Source organism: Fukomys damarensis, unplaced genomic scaffold (genome assembly GCF_012274545.1).
Source record: "Fukomys damarensis isolate Sample0158 unplaced genomic scaffold, DMR_v1.0_HiC HiC_scaffold_36, whole genome shotgun sequence".
Classification (NCBI taxonomy): domain Eukaryota; kingdom Metazoa; phylum Chordata; class Mammalia; order Rodentia; family Bathyergidae; genus Fukomys; species Fukomys damarensis.
This window is the reverse complement of record NW_022900948.1, coordinates 28,887,660-28,909,050: the sequence shown is the minus strand read 5'-3', so window position 1 is coordinate 28,909,050 and position 21,391 is coordinate 28,887,660. Positions and strand designations below refer to the sequence as shown.

Sequence of the window (21,391 nt, the reverse complement as noted above, 5' to 3'; positions counted from 1 at the left end):
AACAGTTACACAAAGTCATATAACTGCCTGAGATGGGGACATAACAGAATAAAAAAAAGAAAGGTAAGTTGAGAAACAAAAGTACAATATCAAAATTAAACATTAAAAGAAAATGGATCAGAAAGCAAAGTGTAGAAAATCTTGTCAGCTTGTTCTCTAAAATACAAAGACAAGCCGGGCGTGGTGGTGCACTCCTGTAATCCCAGCACTCGGGAGGCCGAGGCAGGAGGATCTCTGTGAGTTTGAGACCAGCCTGGGCTACATAGTGAGTTCCAGGTCAGTCTCAACTACATAGTGAGACCCTGTCTCAAAAAACCCAAAGAAAAAAATAAAAATAAATAAATAAATAAATAAATAAATAAAATACAAAGACAAACTTGACAAGGTTTCCCACTTTAAAGAAAAAAAATTTAAAACATGGAACAATGATGGGTGGAACTAACTGCAGGGGAAAGGGGAAGGTCAGACAGGAAGAAGTACTTCTGAGGGTAACCCAGGACAACTGGAACAGAGACACTAAAACCACAACAAAGAAAGTAAGGTGAGAAGGGAAGAGAATGAAAGTGGGGGAGGAGAGGGAAGGGAGGGGGTGGAAGGTCAGGCTCTCTGTTTTGGTGGGGAGTGGAGATGGGGGAATTAATGAAGTCAACAACAATATCGTGCTATTCCCCCTTCTAAGAATCTTCCAAAAGAGCCAGACAACGTATTACAGTACACAGGCATACCTACCTTTATGGCATTACAGTTCTTAATGGCTAAATCTTGGAAGTAGCCTATAGGTCTGTCAACAGATGAGTGGACAAAGAAAATGTTGTATTTATATGAAATGGAGTCCTACTCTGCCATAGAGGATAAATTTTAGTTATTAGTAGGCAAATAGATGTACCTTGAGACCATAAAGTGAAATAAATCAAACACACAAGCTTAATTATCAGATGGTTTCTCTTCTATGAGAAACCCAAAATACAAAGAGCAAAGTAAAACATAGGTCCGAAGAAAGAAGGAGATAGATCTTTTGCAAAAGGGACGGGGATCAAGAAATGGAGGGAGGAGGCAGTGAGGGAAAGGCAAGGGGATGAAAAAAGAATTAAGATGTGTTATGTACATGTAGTAACTCCCCAAGAGGAATGTAATTATTATTTACTGCAAATATAACAGGTACTAATAAAAAATAAAAACCGAAATAAATACAGAAAAAATATAACCTAAAACCATGCACATGGTTTACAATAATTACACATATACAATATAAATTAACGTACACAGAACAAATTCCACTAAAGGTCCAATTTAATGTAAGGATTACTATAAGAAATGAGTGCAATAGAAAAGTGAGTTCTCCCACTTTAGAAATGAGGGCTACACAATAATCTCTGAGAGGTAAACTATAAAGTGAACATTCAATGGATCTGGACATGGACATGAAAAATCACCTGAAAGACATATTAAAGAGACATGTTAGGACCAGGGATTTAGCTCAGTGGTGCCACCACCTGCCTCACAAGCACAAGGTCCTGAGTTCAATCCCCAGTACCCCCCACAAAAAATGACATAAATTAGATCCAAGGCCAGATATACTGGACTACCACTTAGGTGCATAAATCACTATATTTGTATAAATTACTACTGGCACTGCTGGAACCAGAAAGAATAGAAGAAGAAAAAGAAAAGGTATAGAAGGATCACTTTCTCCAGCACTTTGTAGAGAGGTCAGGGAAAGGAACTTGAGGATTCTGAACTCATGGGTGAAAGGTTAAGAGCACTCTTCCCGTGGAGACGGATATGGGCAAAATCATTTCTATCAAAGCCTGGTGTCAGCAAACACTCACCCCCCATCCTACTTAGTCAGGTCCTCTTGTTCTGATTGTTTGGTCACAAATCAACGTCATGATTATAATCCTGTTCCCTGTGTAATTATGCCCAAAGGGAAAGAATGTGCTGATCGTAGCAACTACATGCTCAGTCCGTGAGGTGGCAACTCCTCATTATAAATTAATAAGAGGGTTGCTAGACAAAATAATATGCTAGTTCAAAGGGCTTTTAAGGATTGGGGTGTTAGAGAATCTAAGCATACTGGTTAAGACACAGTCTTGGGAATCAGTGAAACAAGTTTAAATCTTGACTCTGCCACCTGCCAGCTGTGTGATAACAGCTGGCATTAAGGACAGTAATACTTGCCTTGTCAGGTCTCAGGTATTAAAAACACAGTGTATGCAAAGTAATCAGCAAAATATTTAACACAAAACAGGTGTCCAATAAATATTTGTTGAATAAACAAAATGAAGATACAATCAATAGGTGGTTCTTTTTTAAAACTTGGAGCTTTTTTATTTGTCGGGAGCATATTTGGTACCAGGGATTGAACTTCAGGACCTTGCACTTGAAAGGCAGGTGGTGGCACCACTGAGCTAAATCCCTAGCCCAAAAACTCAGAGTTTAAATGAGTTCATTTCACATGTCTTTCTCCAGAAGATAGATAGATTATAGTTTTAAGCAAAAATCATGATTTGAGGCTTACCTACCTTGAAGATCATACTCTTAAAGACTTTATAAGTTCTCTAGGTAATTTCTGGATTTCATAAGAGTCCTTTGGGAAAAAAAGACTGGCAAACTTGTTTCTTTTCTGGTTTTAATACTCTGACAGATTTTTCTACATAAAATATGGTTTAGATCTTACCCTGTGATTCCCTTATCTTCGTAACTGCCTCTGGGAATTCATCTAAGAAGAAATCTGGCATCAGAGGTTGGCCTGAAAAATTGAACCCAAAATAATCAGGTTAACATAAAAAACAGAAATACATTAAGATTTTAATACCAGTTAAACAAAAATTATGTGTTTTTAAGATCATTGGGAGCAATAGAAAAAGTCCATAAAAACTGTCAAGCTACTTGATCTTCATTAAATTAATTTTCTGTAACCCAGTTATCCTCTTCTCCTGTGACAAACTTCGAAATCTAACTTTTAAAACTCACCTGTTATAAACCGGTCTGCTGGCACACACCTATAATCCCTGCACCCTGACCGTCTGTGGAAGGAGGACCGGACTGCAAGTTGGAGCCCAGCCTGGGCAACTCAGTGACTTAAGAAAGACACTGTCTCAAAATAAAAACTAGAAAAAGAACCAGGAATGTAGCCCAGTGTGAAGGCCCTGGGTTCAATTTCCAGGACAGGGCAGGGAGAAAAAAGGCTTTGCTTTCCATTCAAGGAGTCTTGGCCCTGCTCATCCTTCGATCTTTTCACCTTTGCTCCTCAAAGTGCTCAGGAGCTCATTTCTTACCTAGACTCGAAGAGCAGAGGTCCTCATTGAGAAGGACTTGCTTCTATACATCATTGTATTTGAGTCTTTTCTCTCTTCCTCTACCATTATGAAGACTAAGTTATTGTCTTCCACTAGGTCTTACTTCAGCTGACAGCTGTGGTTAAAAAATTAACTACTTTTCACATGATAAGCAAGCTTTCTGCCAGGAGCTACATTCCCAGATTGCTTCCTTTTCTTTCTTTCTCCCCCTGCCTTCTTTCTTTCTTTCATTTTGCTAAATTGCTGGGGCTGACCTCAAATTTACAATCTTTCCACCTCAGGTTCCCAAATTCTGGGATTATAGACATGCATTGCCACACCCAACTATTGGGGACCAGTTATGATATGTTTAGATTGGTGGGAGCCAAACTACAGCAACCCCCAGTCAAGAGGGGTGGAGGTTGACTTGCTTCAGCAACAGGGAAGGATTTGAAGAATGCTGCAGCCTTCCCAGCTGGGTGGGACCTAATCCTATAATCCCAGTGATCCTGAAGCAAGCTAACATCAGAGGAGGACAGCACAAAGAAAGCAAGTACCTAAATATGGGGAAAGAACTTGTTTCTTTTGTGCTGCTAAACTTGTTCTAAATTCTACCACATGCTTACTGCAGTCACAGTTTCAGGGAGAGTACATTACCCCTGAGGACTGACCTCCAGAAGCCCCTGTACTTGCAAATCTGTCTTTGTCTTTCTTTATCCCCAGCTGCACTCCACTGAGCAGGCAACTGAGGGTCTGATCAGTGCTTGACAACCAGGTAGTTACCCATCTTAACCTTCAAGACGTGTATGTTAGGAGCTCTGAAGGCCACAAAGCCTCCAAAACTGTAATAAAATCAGATATTAACAATCTCTTTCTGAAAATTAAACAAACTTCTGGAGGGCAGGAAGAAATTGATATTTGTTATATCCTAGTATCACAGTACCTGGTCATATTAAGTTTTAAATTGATTTTAAACGATTGTTTAGTACATTGAACTTTTAATTTTCTGTATAATGCTACCGGGGCCTCAAAACCTAAAATGATCACTGCACTGTACCAAGACCCAGAAGATCTGAGTCTGTTTCATGTTCTGCCATTTACCATTTGTTAGCCATCTGCTCATAGACAAAGGCTTAATCTCTCTGAACCGATTTTTCCACTTACAAATGTTAACTGCTAAATATGGTGTGTGTAGTATGTACATAGGTAATGTCCAAACACATTATATGTGTTATTAAACACAGTTCTAACAAATCCTGTGTGGAAATGATCATTCTCTTAATTTTTACAGTAAGGACATTTGTGGGAAACCAGGTGCAAAAACCAAGGCCTGGGTTTCACTCTCCTTGAGATAGCCTGAGATTATAAGCTGTCTCCTCCAGAAGTCTGTTCACTAACACGCCAGTGCCAGACAGTTTCAGGGAATCAACTACAGCTAGAGTCTGATGAAAGATACACATTCACATGCACTCTATAAATTATGAAAACCTGATAAGCTCTCCCTACACCCTGGATCACATGCTTGCTTGCTTCTTGTTTGTGTGAGTCTAACAAAAATGAGGAGCCTGTCAGTTCAGGGTTCTTTTGTCCACTGGAGGCAAGAGCTCCCTGGCCCTCATCTTCCAAATTATCTTTGTGTCTTTTGTCTTTAGTCCTCATTAGCCCCCCAGGGTCAAGATAAACTCATAAACTGGCCTCCTACAGAAACTGAGGGTCAAAGCTACACAGCTAGTGAGCAGCAGGTAATAAGGTGCCATAGAAAACTATAATCGGTTATTTCCATTGGAACTAGAGACAGGCAGGGATGATACAAATATGGTTTCTACCATCAAGGTCAGTTTAATAAAGAATATTTTAAATATACTTTAGCACAACAATATAATTGCCATTTGTGGCTATGATGTCAGTCATTTAGGATGTACTATATTGTATTCATTTATTTATTCATTCTTAATTTTTATTTTTAGGGACAAGGCCTCACTATGAAACCCAGGTAGGCCCCTGATTTCCTGAGCTCAAGCTATCTTTCTACTTAGCCTTCTGAGTACCATGACTAGGACTGCAAACTATTTAGCTTGTACCCAGCTAAGCATACATCACAGTTTTTATATAAAGTAAATCCTATCATCATCATCATGCGCAATTTCAGGGGAAGTTAATTTGAACAGGGAAGTTTCTGAAGTTTCACCTTCTAGAAACTTCTCAAATCAGGCTACTGCACGGAAGACAGGTCCTGCTCATGCATCTTCATAATGTCACAAACTTCTCTAAGAGGCTACACTTAAAATCAAACATTTGGAATGAGGCTATAATCTTAAAAGTTTCAAAAACAACGCACTACTGTATCATCTGTCATATATCTTTGAATAAAATCATTACTTTGATTTTTAAAAGACCAATTTAAAAACTAATTTCCATTTTTGGTTTCAAAATTTGGAAATGGCTAGTAGCTGAGGAACCACTTCAAAAGTCCTAAACTCAACTTTTCTTTTCTTTTTTTAAATAATGTTGATGTGGAGACCAGCATCATAGCACATAACTGTAATCCCACACCTTGGGCCTGAGGTAGGAGGATTGCCACAAATTGGAGGCCAGCCTGGGCTACACAGTGAGTTCAAGGCCAGGCTTGACCCTGTCTCAAAAATCAAACAAAAAAGTAGTGTTGCTGTGGGTTTTCCCCTTCAATAGAAAGACAGCTTTTCAAAATACACATTCCTTTTACAATCATACAAACACAGATATGTATGTTCAATGCAGAAAATGTAGGAAAACACACTACCATTTTCAGAAGCTGTAAGCATTACCTGGTTTAATTGCGTAGACATCAAAATTTTTTATTCCTTCTTCTTTTAAGATATTTTCATCAATAATAAAATTGCCAGTAAATGTTTTTGGCTTTTTAAAAATGGAATATGCAGCATCTGCCATTATCTCGACTTTCCTACATTGGCTTTCAATACCTGATCCTCCCAACATGTCCATAGCAGCGGTGTGTATAGCTGTAGAGAAATCACACACATACACATAATTCCAAATCAAATAAGACAACTATGGAAGTAACAAGCAAGTCCTAGCCTTCAAAGTTTCCCAAGCTCATCTCTTTAATTCTCAGATGATGAAAACAAAGTCCAACAAGCTTCCAGGATTTGCTAAATGTTCTGCAGTCAGAATTCTCTTCCTCTGGATAATGTTGCCGGGTCTAGAATTCCTTCATGATCCCAGCAAAACTAACAAGACTTCTCTGATTCAGAATGTTCATGGATACACATGGCATTCTTGAGAGTCAAGAAAAGGCCGTGAGCTAAAGGGCAAGTGAGTGGGATTTTTGTATCAGCTGTGCCATGACTTCTAGCAAGCCACTTTAACATCTTTGGAGCTCAGTTTCCTAACCTTAAAATGTGGGGCTGGCTTCCTTTCCTAAGTTTATTGCATCTTTTCCTCCTGCATTAGAAAACAGATACTGTTTTTCTTATTTTTCATTGTACTGCCAATGACCAATGCACCATAAGCATGCAATAAATAAGGATGGGGGGGCATTTTAAAATTCAGATGGTTGGTAGAAAGTATTAGAAAATTAAAAGAAATAAAAGGAAGAATTTATTTAGTTTTTGTACCAGGAACTGAACCTTCAGTCTAAAAGGAAAAAATTTTTTTAAATTTAAATTCCCTGATCCAGTTTTGATAGCCAATGTAAATATCTGCAAATAATTTTCATCACTTTAGGTGCACTTTTTTTCTCTTCTTTTCTTTTTTTTTTTTTTAAGGTGGGTTCTTGAAATGTTCCCCAGGCTGAATTCATACCTCCTGGGCTGAAGCAATCTTCTTGCCTCAGCCTCCCAAGAAGCTGAGTTCTAGGCACATGCTACTGGAAAGACACAGATACATTTTAAATTGTTTCTTCTATGAAATAACTTGAAACTGCAGGATTAATGGGAGATTAATTATACACTGTCAAACTAATACCTCAATTTATAAATAAAGCATTCAAAATCCTTTTATCTCAATGCACTTTAGGTTTCAGAGTTTCCAACAATTTAAATAAAACTGCTAGGGATTTAGCTCAGCGGTGTCACTGCCTGCCTTGCAAGCATAAGGTCCTGAGTTCAATCCCCAGTACCAAAAGAAAAACAACAAAAAAAGTAATTTAAATAAAACTATTCTCCATTCCATTGTTAATTACAGACGAGAAAAACATATACTTTGTTCTATAAAATAAAATATTTGTAGTTTTTAAGAGCATTGGTGGGCCGGGGATTTAGCCCAGTGGTGCCACTGCCTGCCTTACAAGTGCAAGACCCTGAGTTCAATCCCTAGTACCCCCCACAAAAAAGCTGGGGGTTTAGCTCAGTGGTTCTGCCACCTGCCTCGCAAGCACAAGGTCCTCTCTTCAATCCCCAGTACAAGCACAAGGACCAGAGTTAGATCCCTGGTACCAAAGGAAAAAAAAAAGAGCCACTGGCCCTTTTTCATCCTACAAGATTATTGAGCACCCACTATAAGTCAGGCACTAGTTAAGATGTTGGGGCAAAGCAGTGGACAAAATGGACATGGAGCCTGTACCTTCATGGAATTTACATCTCTATTTCAAGAAAATGTTCAACTAACTTCACAAATTTCCTAAAGGCACTGAGTTAGAAAATATTTTTCTATCATGCAATTAAAATTTCTTAGTAAGAGTTAATTTTTTTACTTAACCAATAGTTCAAGAAGAAGTCATTCTTGAAGTGATACCTTACTAATTAAAATAAGCAGCTAATATTCATTACGTATACTTTGTGCAGGGAATGTTGCTACATACTTTGCATACATTACCAAGATTAATTTTTACGGCCCATGAAGTAAGTTTCCATTTTGCAGACAGAAGCATTGATGCAGAGGACTGTGATACTGATTATGCCTAAAGCAGGCTGTAGAGTTAACCTCACAATTGGCTTGTTTTTGAGAATTGAGTTCAGCTGAAGCCTACGTGCCACGGTCAGAGTAACTTGCACCCAAATTCCGTTCCCACAACTAAAACCTTCTGAGTAGAAAGACAGTGTTCTAATTTCAACCATGCATTTTGTCTATTCTGGTCCTAATGCAAAAATGCTTTGTCTTGTCCTTTATGAGCCTTGTTCACATTAATTTCCATAAAAACCTCTCATAGCTCACCTTCAACCCAATGCCAAGAAAAGTCAGTGCCGGGACTGTCCAGTGCCTTGTCGGTTGCACTGGCATTAGTCATCCTGGCACCACGCTTTTCCTCTCTTAGTTCTGTCTCTTACTGTATTTTTTTCTCAGGCCTGCATCGTATACTGGGCAGGTGGGGACTAGAGAGTTACTATAGGAGTCTCTAGCACACTGAAGCACAGAAAGACGTGTTAGCAACTTGTCCACAGTCACAGGTGCTGGAATTCAGATACTCGGCAGTTTGATAAATTCAGGTATTTATCTTCCATGCAATAATGGGTCACAATTTGTTTACCAAAGTTCTTGGTATTCAGTTATTGCCTCACTACCATAAACTACATAATTCTTCCTATACACATTTCAAGATAGTTTTTGAGACTATATGCATACGTGCATACTCCTAGTCTAAATGTAGACTACACGAATGGCATGAGAATCCTTAACAATTCTAAATTAGAAGTGTAATGAATGTAATGTCATATGGCATATAGTGGTAAACACCTGTAATCCCTGCTACCTTGGAAGCCGATGGAAGGGGACTGCAGGTTTGAGGCCAGTTTGGGCAACTCAGTGAGACATTGCCTGAAAATAAAATTTTTCAAAAGGGCTGGGGATGTAGCTTGATGATACAGCATTTGCCTAGCATGTGTGAGACCCTGGGCTCAATCCCCACCATGGGAGGGAGGGAGGAAAGGAGTCACACAAACACATATTCATGCTGTGTGTGTGTGTGTGTGTGTGTGTGTGTGTGTGTGCGCAGAACAAAAAACAGTTATTCAAACAACCTATCATTGGGCCGGGGATTTAGCTCAGTGGTTCCGCCGCCTGCCTCACAAGTGCAAGGACCCGAGTTCGATCCCCAGTACCAAAACAAATAAACAAAAAACCAAACAACCTATCATTACTTTAAGATTCTTGAAGAATGTACAAATAGATGCTCAAAATCAAAGGCTGGGGATTTAGCTTAGTGGCTCCATACGTGCCTCGCAAGCACAAGGTCCTGAGCTTGATCCCCAGTACTGGAAAAAAATATCAAGAGTTGGGCCACAGAGACAGTCTCAAACTTTCAAGATTCTACCAAAAAAAGTGACTCTAAAACTTGAGTCTTCGGCTGGGGATTTAGCTCAGTGGTGCCACTGCCTGCCTTGCAAATGCAAGGTCCCAAGTTTGATCCCTGGTACAAAAAGAAAAAAGAAAGGCCAAAAACAAAACAAAACTTGAGTCTTAGTAGGGAATAACTGGAGAGACATCTAAGAGTTTGCAACTCTCCTGATTAGAAGTCATTCAACACAAAACAAAAACAAAAACAAAACAAAACAAAAAAAATACACTACTGCTGGGGATTTGGCTCAATGGTTCCACTGACTGCCTCGCAAGCGCAAGGACCTGAGTTTGATCCCTGGTACCAAATGAAAGAAAAAAGAAGTCATTCAAAACAGTGATAAGAGTCTTAAAACCAATGAAAGATTTCCTTTCTATAAACACAGGAATCCACTTCCGGCTTAAAATATCAGCACTGCCTTGCCTGACACTTCAATACCCCCCAGCCCTCACTGAGTATTCACTGAACCTGTAACAGTATTGATTTTATATATATATATATACACATACATCATCACTCACAGTACCACTAAGGAAACAAAAGAGCTGGCGGTTAAACCATAACACATCATCAACTATGAGGTGCACAGAGACATTACAGATGTAAAACATTGTGATAAGAGAGAGGTAAAACTGTGAAATATGGGCATCTCAGAATTGATGGAATAAGGAATAAACTGCCATTGAACCTAATCAGCAAATAAGTCCCTTGAAAAACATGAAACTTTGTTTTGATTTCCAGCACCAGAGGGGAGGTCAGCTGCCACCTTCTCTCCTCAGTCTCCTACATTAACTGAGTTCTCACATTTATTTGGGCCATAATGTGGCCCAGGTGACAGAGGACAGCAGAGAACTGTGATACTCATGACCTTTCTCTCTACCGCCCGTACCACAGCAGTAGCTGCCCTTCCTTCCCAGATTTCAAACCCCAGCCCACGTAAAATCCATCCTGAAGTGGACTTTCCTGTTTCTACCACACGTGTCCAGATGGGTGAAGAGGGAAAAAAGGGCCGGCCAGCATTCTGAATCACAGCTGCTGCCCTGAACTGCAGCAGAAACTTTGAAATGGGTCTTATGAAAAGAAAACGTGCAGGTCAGGGGCACCAGATCCTCATGTTGCAAAGCATCACAGAACTGCCCTGCCCTCTGATCCTATCTCTGAATGTTTTGAATTCAGTAGTGAAAGTGCTGAATCCAGGAGGGGCAATGGCCCTGATGCTGAGAAGTTATACCAACCTGAGGGAGGACAAGCAGCCAATCGGGATGCCGCTCTGATTGTAGATAACATGTGTTACATGCTATCCATTCTGTTAAGTTCAATAAATCTCCTTTCCCCTCAAAGGCAGTCATATTGGGAGATTAGTTCTGGTTCCCGCTGACACAGTCTTCTACACAGTCCAGGGTGAGGGAATGTGTGTTTTCAAAAATAGAAACCTCACCAACAGCCCAGAGCTTGGATATGCTCTCAAATCTATTTTCATTTCTCCACTTTCATTGTCTCCCTCATGAATAATGCAATAGTCTAGCTAGCTTCTCTGTCTCTTCTCTCACTAATCTTATAAGCCATCTAACAGTCAATGCCAGATTAAAAATCCTAAACCTCATCAACAACCGTATAACTTTATTGGTCCTATTTTTTCCTCTGATATTACTCCTCACTTTTAAAATGCTTTAAGAGGCTCTCCCCTAAATATAGGTTAAAATTCAAGCTCCTAGGCTAAGGATGTAGCTTAGGGGTAGAGTGACTGCCTAATATATGCAAGGTCCCAAATTCCACCTCAGTACTGCGGAAGAAAATCAAATTGCTAAAGTTAAAAAACAAGACCCGAGACCTAGCTGGGTGTGACGGTGCACACGCCCAGAATCCCACCACTCTAGCAGAAGGATCACAAATTTGAGCCCTGCCTGGGCAACTTAATAAGACCCTGTCTCAAAATAAAAAATAAAAAGCCTGGGGATGTAGCTCAATACAAAATCCCTGGGTTCACTCCTTATTACCACCAAGAAAGAAAGATAGAAAAGGAGAGAGAGAGAAAAGAAAAACAACAAAAAAAGAACCACCTGACATGTAGCTCATTCATCTCCCCCCATCTCCACCCAACATTCAGTAGACATGAGCTACTAGCTCCTAGAGTCGCTTAAGTTCCGTGAAAATAGCAGCCCCCATCCTATCATACATAAACCCCATCAAACTCTTGGGAGTTCCAACACATATACACACATAGGAGCTTCCATACCGCAGCCTTTCATCTATTGTTCCCTCTGCTAAGGAATGTCCCAGATTTCCTTCTTGTTTCCCAAAACTCTCTTCAGATCTTATTTCAATTGTACGCCTCCTTTTGAAAATCTCCTTTCCTAACCCTGCAGCCTGAACTCCCTGACCCTCCTGCTACATTTCAAAAGCACCCTGTATATATCAGTCACCATACCATGCACCCCAAGAAATATGACTGTAAATTCAACTTACTTCATTTAGTCTAGGACTAAATCACACCACTGGGCCCAAGATATCTCGTAAACCTTCCAAAATGAACTTCGCAAAACTAAAGCAAAGACCCACACGGTAAGCTGATTTCTCCTGACAATCTTGATGGTATCTGTTACATTCCCTGCTATACAGTATTCCCTGCATATAAGCTTTGTTCAGAACATCTATTTCAGAGTTAGACAGAAGGTAATCCTACAGTACACCCATCATTCATTCATTCGCCCATTCCTTCACTTATTCATCAAATATGTACTGAAAAAAACAATAATAAAATGTACAAAGACACTTCCCTTGTCCTCAAGAAGTTCTATCAAGAAAGCACTAAATATCCATAATTCTAAATGAATACTTAATTTAAAATGTTGTAAGTGGGCTGGGGATTTAGCTCATTGGTTATGCCGCCTGCCTTGCAAGCACAAGGTCCTGAGTTCAATCCCCAGTACCAAAAATAAAAATAAAAATAAAATGTTGTAAGTGATGTGAATGAGATGTAGAGACTACTATCTCCACTGCCAAACACCTCTCCTCCATGAAACACTTTCTTCAACTGGCTTTCAAGACTTCACACTCTTTGGATTTCTTCCCATCTTACTTGCCTATTCAGTTTTTCCTCGTCTTCCCAACCGTTTAATGTTACAATGGCCAATGGCCCTTCCTCTTCTGTTTACTCCCTAGATGGTACCATCTAGCCCATGGTTTTCTACCCCATCTATCTGCTGATAACCCACAACTGTTTATCTCTGACCCCCAGACTCACAAGCCCAGCTGCGTACTGTCTCCTTGGATACTCAAACACAATATCTTAAAATGAATTCCTAATCTTGCTCTCAATCTGCTCTATCTACAGTTTTCCCTATCTCAGTTCCCAGCAACACCACTGTTCTGGTTCAAGCCAAACCCCTGGAGTAATCTTTGACTCTCTGTCTTTCACAACCCATGTTCAATCCATCAGCAGAGTCTGCTGGTTCCATTTCAGTAACTCAGAATGCGACCACTGTCTACCACCTTTACTGCCACCATCCCAGCCACAGCCACCAACGCCTGTGCTGGCTTACTGCAGCAGCCTCCAAATGATTTCTCCTTTTGCCCTCTAAAGTGCAGGATCAACAGAGCCTTGAGGTTTGTTTTGTTGTTGGTGCTGTTGTTGTTGCTTGGTACCAGGGATCGAACTCGGGACCTTGAGCTTGTGAGGCAGGCGGTGGAACCACTGAGCTAAATCCCCAGCCCAGAGCCTTGTGTTTGATCAAGTCCCTCGTCTTCTCAAAATCTATCAATAATTCTTCTTTTCACTCAGAGAAAAAGGAAAAAGGCCAAGTCTTGACAAGGACCTCCATCTGACCCCCATCATTTCTTCATGGACATTTCCCGTTCCCACTACTCTCCCCTCACTCCAGCAACAATGGCCTTCACCTTGCTCTTTGATCCTGCCAGTTATGGCCCTCCACAGGACCTTTGCACTGGCTACTTCCTCTGCCTTGAATGCTTTTCTCTCAGATAACCTGTGGCTAACAGGTACATAAAAAATGTTTTTTTTTGAATGAATAATATCTAAAATTCTTATGGCTTGGTTCTTTCTAACATTGTTACCCCAGGATCCCAAAGACCTGAAGACAAGTGGAAAGGACAAAGTACAATCAAAGGTAAAAACTCTTACATCTCCCATGCTAAATGGCAAACTCCGTGGGGGAAAGATGGCATCACCTTCACCTTAGTACCTTCCATCGAGTACACCATTATTTATCTGGTGAAGGAATAGTAAGTGAATGTTATAGAGAACTACGTCTGATATGCACAAAATCAATGAACAGAAAATGGCAAGTAAACAAAATAGAGACAGAAAGAGGGAAAACACTGTGCTGAAGCAGTTTCCTCCAGTCTCCTTTTCGAACTAGCAACAGCAGTAACAGTGACAACTAGGATGGAGAAAGAAGATTGAGGAAGCCTACAGAGAGGAGAGAAAAGGAAAGGGAGAGGCACAGTAAAACTGTGAGCCTCCAATCATTCTGACAGTGATCCATAAAATAAGTGAGTTTTTACCAATGTGATTAAAAATACACAACTATACATAACTAGCAAAAATACACACGTCCTTTATATGTCACATATATATGTCACTTATATAAAACCAAAGTTTATGAAACAATACTGGTAAGTGTGATGTACTCTAATATTTTCCTTTTTCTTCTTCTTCTTCGTTTTGAGAGCACTGGAGATTGAACACAGTGAGCTACATCTCCAGACCTTTTTTTAATTATTTTATAACAGGGTCCAAGTCACTATGTTGCCTAAGGCAGGCTCAAACTTGTCATCTCCCAGAGTGCTGGAAAATCATATTTTCAATTTTATTTCATTAGAGATAAGCTGGGTGTGGTGGAACATCTGCAATCCCAGGTACCCAGGAGGCTGAGGCAGGAGGATCACAAAGTTTAAGGCCAATCTGAGCAACAGCATCAAAATTAGAAAATGTTTAAAGGGCTGGAGTTGTAGCTCAGTATTAGGGTACTTGCCTGGCATGTACAAGGTGCTGGGTTCAATCTCCAATATAGGGGTGGGGAGAGGAGGGAAAGAGAGGGCAGAAAAGGGAAGGACAAACTCTGGATACCACCTATAAAATCAATTTCACAATCCACTAAATCGATATCACGACTCACTAAATTGCTTTCATGACTCATCAGTGAGTCCTCATATGAAGTTTGAAAAATATATTAGAGAAACACCTTTTCACTCCCTTTTTTTTTTCTCCCTTACAAAGAATATAATTTCTCAGAAACTCTCCAAAAAGAATTGTGTCTGTAACAGAAACACAGGGAAATAAACAACAAAACGTGATTCTGGTTCCACCTGGGTGGGGGAAGAAAGGAATCTTGGTCAAACTGCAGAAGAAAGGAATTTAAGCAAAACTGACTCCTAGGTCCTTAAAAGAAAGATGATGTCTGGGGAGCTGGTCGAAACACCGACTATTCCTAAGAGTCCCTTTAGCAGCACACCCTGGTACTCTGTAAATTCCCATCCGCAGCCTTTGCCTCCCCAGCTTCTACACCCCAGGCCATGGGTCTCCCAACAGTGTGTGGAGCTGAGAAAATCCTTTCACCAATACAACAAGATGGGAGGCAAAGAGGAGCGATCCCTCACTTCTTCCCAAACTAGAGCTCTGGGTGTGTTCACACCGCTCTACACGGCAGTTCAGATTTAGGGCACAGGAGTGTAGCTCAGTGACGAGGCACACGTTCCGTGCGCAGGAGGCCCAGGGTTCAATCCTTAGTCCCCCTCAAAAATAAGCCATACACACACACAATAATAATCCTCACAAAAAGCAAAAAGAGAAAAAAATAGGAAAAACAGATCAAAAAATAAAAACCAGAGTAACCCCAGAAAATAATACTTTGCATAAATCGTCAATTAAATGTGCTTTTAAACATGCCTATAAACCCAGCACCTAAGCAGGAGGACCACTGCCAAGTTCAAGGCCAGCCCGAACTTCACAGAGAGACCTGCCTCACAACACAAAACAAAACAACGTGCTTTTTTTTTAAAGATTCACATCTATCAAACCAGTTGTGTACTCGGTGAGATGGCCAAAGCAGCATCCCTGATGCCCTGCACAACGCCTGACACATGGGCACTGTGCAATAAATACCGAATGATGAATGAATAAGTTAAACAAGGAAAGAAAAGCAAGGACAGATGATACACGAGGATAAAGGTCCTCAGCAGATTACAGGAAAATGTTATGTGATGTGGCAGGGAGATAAAGAAAATCCAGAGTGACAGAAATCCTATGGTGAATGGGCTGGTTTTTCAAGAAAATAAGTAACAAGGAGAAAAAAAATTGAGTGTTAACTACTTTAGATTAAAAACACTTAAGAGATAACCAACAAATGCAATGTGCAGGATTTGTTTAGATCCTAATTTGAATAAACCAACTGTGAACAACATATGATCCTTGAGGAAAGCTGAACACTGACTAGATATTTGGAGACATTAAGGAATTAATATTAATTTTTTTGCTATGATAATGACCTTATAGTTTGCTTTTTTAACAGCCTGTATCATTTAAAGATGTATTAAAATATAGAGATGAAATGATAGTATGACTGGGATAAGCTATGAAATAATCCTGTGGGGGGAAAATAATCCCATGAAGTGAGAGGGGCTGGAAACATACAGGCTAGTGAAATAAGATTGGCCATGTGCTGAAAACTATTGAGGTTGAGTTCTATATGGTGCACTATTCTCTCTACTTGTACATTTGCAAGGCGGGCCTTACCCTTTTTAAAATTTTAAAAATTTTTTCCCAGTTTTTTTTTTTTTTTTTTTTTTTTGTACCAGAGATTGAACTCAGGACCTTGCATTTGTGAGGCAGGCAGAGGAACCACTGAGCTAAATCCCCAACCCTACTTGGGTACATTTGTATTTGTGCTTAAAATGTAAAAGTTTGAAACTGTAGCTGGGTGTGGTGGCACATGTCTGTAATCTCCACACTTGGGAGGCTGAGGCAGGAGAGTCACTCAGAGTTCAAGGCCAGCCTGAGTTATAAGTGAGTTCAAGGCCAAACTGGAATATACCGCAAGACCTGGTCTCACAAAACCAAAAAAACCAAAAAGTTTAAAAATATGTAATAAAGGACTTTACACATTTAACATTTCTAACTCTATTATAAGGGAAACTAGGCCCAGAGAGGTATTACCCTTCACACAACTAAGAACATTATGAGTAATAAAGAAACTGGATAACTTTAAAGATTAGTGACATTTGAACACTTAAAGAAAAAATCAGTTCTATCATTTCCTTACCCTAACTACATTATATGGCTATTGAGAATCAAGAGGACATTTAAGTGTACTCATAAGAAAATTAAAACAATTGGAGCTGGGGATTTAGCTCAGTGGTTCTGCCGCCTGCCTCACAAATGCAAGGTCCTGAGTTCAATCCCTGGTACCCCCCAAAAAAGAAAAAGAAAATTAAAACAAAATGTTATTCTTTGAGTATAAAAGCCTAAAGGCTCTCACAGGAAAGACATAGACTGGGTTAATTATAAAAATCAAATAGATCTCGAACTTTACAATCAAGGTTCACACATTTGAAGAGCACCTAGGTAGACTATTTCTCTGACTGCATTACATTCATATGATTTGTCTGTCCTAACAAAATTTTAAATTGCTAAGGGTAGAAACAATGTTAATTTTTAAATTCTTTAATGATTCCAGGTTCAAGATATGACCCTAAAAGGAAGTGTTTTAACGTTAATAAGCATAAAAACTTACATGTAGATTGCATGGTGGTTCAGTATGAAAGTTAACCAATTTAACAAGCTTACTTGGTAGACAGAGAACACTGTACCAAAAATTCCAGCCAATCACGTAAGATCTTTATCATATAATTATTGCAGTAATCCTAATGCAGCATTATATAATAGAAAGGAAGCAAGAACTGAAGTCAAAACAAAACAGGAAACTGCATATATTTAAAGATGAAACAGAAGCATTTCCAATATAACCAAGAGCACATTAACAAATATCCCTATTATCATTGTACTTATTCAACACTATTCCAAAAGTATTAGCTAACTTAATAAGAAACAGGAAATGACTTTAACATATATGAAAAGGGCAGAGGCACAACTATCACTTTTGTTTTTGTTTTTGAGATATAGCTCACTATGTTGCTCAGGCTGACCTCCAGCTCCTGAGCTCAAGAGACGCTCCTGCTTCAGCTTCCCAAGTAGCTAGGACTACAGACAAGTACTGCACCACCATAGCCAGCTATAATCATCACTTTTTGCATTAAAAATTTCAACTTGAAGCCAGGCGTGGTGGTGCACGCCTGTAATCCCAGGACTCGGGAGGCTGAGACAGGAGAATCGCTGTGAGTTCGAGACCAGCCTGGGCTACATACATAGTGAGTTCCAGGTCAGTCTCAACTGTATAGTGAGACCCTGTCTCAAAAAACCAAAACCAAAACCAAAACAAAATACAAAAAATTTTTCAACTTCAAAAAAGACCAAGAGACTCTTCTGAAAACTATTTAATACTAATGAAAAATTCAGCTTGCTGTTATAGTTGTAAAAGACAAAAACACATAGTTATATATATTAATAACACTTTAGAAAATATGTTGAATACAATAAGAAGTATAAAATATGTAGTAATACATTAATAACAAATACATAGGCCCACTCCTCTGCTTCTAGAAAAACAATGAATTAGATACCCTGCAGGACTAACTTATTACAATCAAACTATAAATAAACAAGATGCACTTTTTAAGGCATTCCCAGGTTCTCAGAAACTCAGGGGAATTCTACTAGTGGAAGGTAGACTAGAAGAGATGAAAGGAAGAGCGCATTAAAGCAAGAAAAAAAGGAAACTAAGGATGGATGAGTTGGAAAGAGAGAAATGTCATTATAGATGACATGATCATCTATACAGAAAAGCTAAAAGAATCCACAGATAAATGATTACATCAATTAAAGGTCTATAAAAGAAGTTGTGTATTATTTTTAAATCCAGAAATATTTCTATAATCTAGCACCAAGCAGAAATATAAATTTTTAAAGATTCCAGTTAAGAGTGTGGCTGTCCCAAGATGACTGTTCAAATGCCCATATAAGCCCCTGAAAATTCAATAACTTCCCCATCTCCCTCTCCCCAGTTTTTAGATTATAAAAAGAGGGTTCGTTGCTTTTGGTTAGATATTAACAGTAAAGCTTTCTCTATAATATCTCTTCTGTGTTCAAAATTCTTGACGGATGTTGTTTGCATGCCTGTACTCATGGCACTCTGGGAGGCTGAGACAGGAGGATCGAAAGTTCGAGTCCAGCCTGGGCAACTTAACAACTTAAGTTTAGTAAGACCCTACTTCAAAACAAAAAATAAGAAAAAGGAGTGAGGATGTAGCTCAGTATGAAGGCCCTGGATTCAATCCCCAGTACCAAACAAGTGTTCTTACTTGGTATCTACGTTTCATATTCTGTTATTCTAACATAATTCATTTACATGGAAGCATACATTTTTCAGGGTCATTCACTTGTCATTATTTCCTCTCCTCTTCATCTCTGGACCCTGTCTTGAAATGACTTCCCTGATGGTGTATTTGTCTCGGAGCCCTGACTAGGTTTTTATCAGGTGTGATAGCGTACCCTCCTGTCTTCCTTCAGCAAATATTATCTTGGCTGAATTGTTTCCTATCAGTAATACAGAGATGTTATTCTCTGCTTTCAGTTCCTGGCACTGAAGATAATAAAGTCTGTGGTCTTTTTCTTTGAAAGATATATTCTGCTTGAACACTTGAATGCTCTTCTTTTCATCACTGAAATTCTGAGATTCTCTTCTCTCCCCACAAATTCAGCCTCAAATTTGGTAAATCTTTCAATCAACATGTCTGCCATTCTTCAGGCCCAGGGAACTATTTTCTATTATTAGTTTTACATTATTATTCTTTCTCTATTATGTTGTTTTTTTCAGTCCTCTTTCTAGGACTGCTGATATTTGCATGAAAAATCCCCTGGACACATCTTCTGAGTCTCTCCTTTTTCTTCAGTGTGATTTTACTCTATTGAAATATTTCTTACATTTGAATTTCCAAGCTGTTTATTCAGGTGTTAATAATAAACATCCAGCCAGGCGTGGTGATGCACGCCTGTAATCCCAGCACTCGGGAGGCTGAGGCAGGAGAATCGCTGTGAGTTCAAGACCAGCCTGGGCTACATAGTGAGTTCCAGGTCAGTCAACTACATAGTGAGACCCTGTCTCAAAAAACAAAAAAAACAAAACAAAACAAAAATAAATAAATAATAAACATCCAGTCCTTCAACTCAACATATATACGGGGTTTTGTTTTGTTTTGTTTTGGTACCAGGAATCGACTCAGGATCTTGCACTTGTGAGGAGAAAACACTTGCACTTTCTGTGTTTCAATAGGTCTCTTTACCTGCACTGCAATATTTCTTTAACTGACCAAGGCTCTGTGCATGCTTAGACACGATGCAGTCTTGCCAAGAGTAGTAAATGCAACTTTCTCTGCTCCATAGACAGTAAAGGCGTCAGCTGTACCATCATGAAATCCATTCGAGAACCTACAGGAGCAATCTCCTTACACTCCTTACTATCTCATCCTCAAGGAGAAGTTCTCATCTCAACTACTGAGCCACCTTGCTGAGGTTCCCAGATCTCCATGGTCCAAATTCTTCCAAAGAACTTTTGAGTATGCTCCTCAATTTATGATTGATTATAGTTATTCAAAAATGCACTTGAGCTGGCCGAAGTGGTGCATACCTGTAATCCCAGCACCCAGGAGGCTGAAGCGGAAGGGTTACCACAAGTTTGAGGCCAGTTTGGGGTATACAGTGAGCTCAAGGCCAGTGGGAACTACACAGTCAGGAGTTCTCCCAGTGTCTCATGAAAATAAAAACATGCACTTGATACACCCAACCTACCAATCACCATAGCTTAGCCTTGCCTATCTTACATGTGTTCAGAACATGGACATTATCCTCCAGTTGGGCAAAATCATCTAACACGAAACCTATTTTATGACAAAATGTATAGACACATGAACAGACACAGATGGCATCTTGTAAACATAACAGCATGTGAAAACACAAAACATGGGCCAGGGATTTAGCTCAGTGGTTCTGCCGCCTGCCTCGCAAGCACAAGGCCCTGTCTTCAATCCCCAGTACCAAAAAAAAAAAAAAAAGAAAGAAAACACAAAACATAAAAACCAGAAGGCCCTGACAACATAGTACACTGTGGAGTATCAGGTGTATTCTTGTGATTCCATGGCTGCCTGGAAGCTGTGGCTTGCTGCCCAGCTCCAGCATCATGAGAGTTTGGTGCCACGTAACTGCTAGCTCAGAAGAGCAAAATTCCAAAGCTGAAGTACAGTGTAGCTCCTACTGAATGCATATAGCTTCCTCACCTGCAAAGAGCTGGGAGTCCTCAGCCAAACCATCACAGATTGAGGACTGTCTGAATTTATTACCTCTCCGTTGCTCCCCTACTGCTCCTGTCTTCTCACCCAGTGGGAAACGAAGTCCACACTAGCTTCTCAGTCGCTTTTCTTACAGAATCAAGGTCTCGCTCGTTCCTTACTAGCCCTACCCCTCAGCCCAACAGCGGCTCTATGCACGCAAGTCTGCTGAGAGTGACAGGGGAGGACAGCAAGGACAAGAGCTCAAAAGTCATCACCCCAGACACTCCCTCGAATTAGGTGGAAAATATTCTGATTTGCTGTCAATTAAGCATTTCTAAGGAATGTAGTGCAAACAGGAAGAGACTTTCAAAAGGAATAAAAAAATGCCATTCATTTAAAAATACCTGAGTGACCTCTGTACACAGGGCACCAGTATTGACAG

General features: G+C 39.8%; 1 protein-coding gene across 2 annotated transcripts in view; it reads right to left on the bottom strand.

Moving 5' to 3' along the window:
- The window catches only part of Hsdl2 (hydroxysteroid dehydrogenase like 2), a 68,037-nt gene that overhangs the window by 19,133 nt on the left and 27,513 nt on the right, over positions 1-21,391 (bottom strand). For both annotated transcript variants that reach the window (XM_010639347.3, XM_010639346.3), the window contains 2 exons: positions 6,083-6,277; positions 2,678-2,749 (listed from right to left, as the gene is read on the bottom strand). In XM_010639347.3, coding sequence (XP_010637649.1) covers positions 2,678-2,749; positions 6,083-6,277 — 267 coding nt within the window. The remainder of the gene's footprint in view (positions 1-2,677; positions 2,750-6,082; positions 6,278-21,391) is intronic.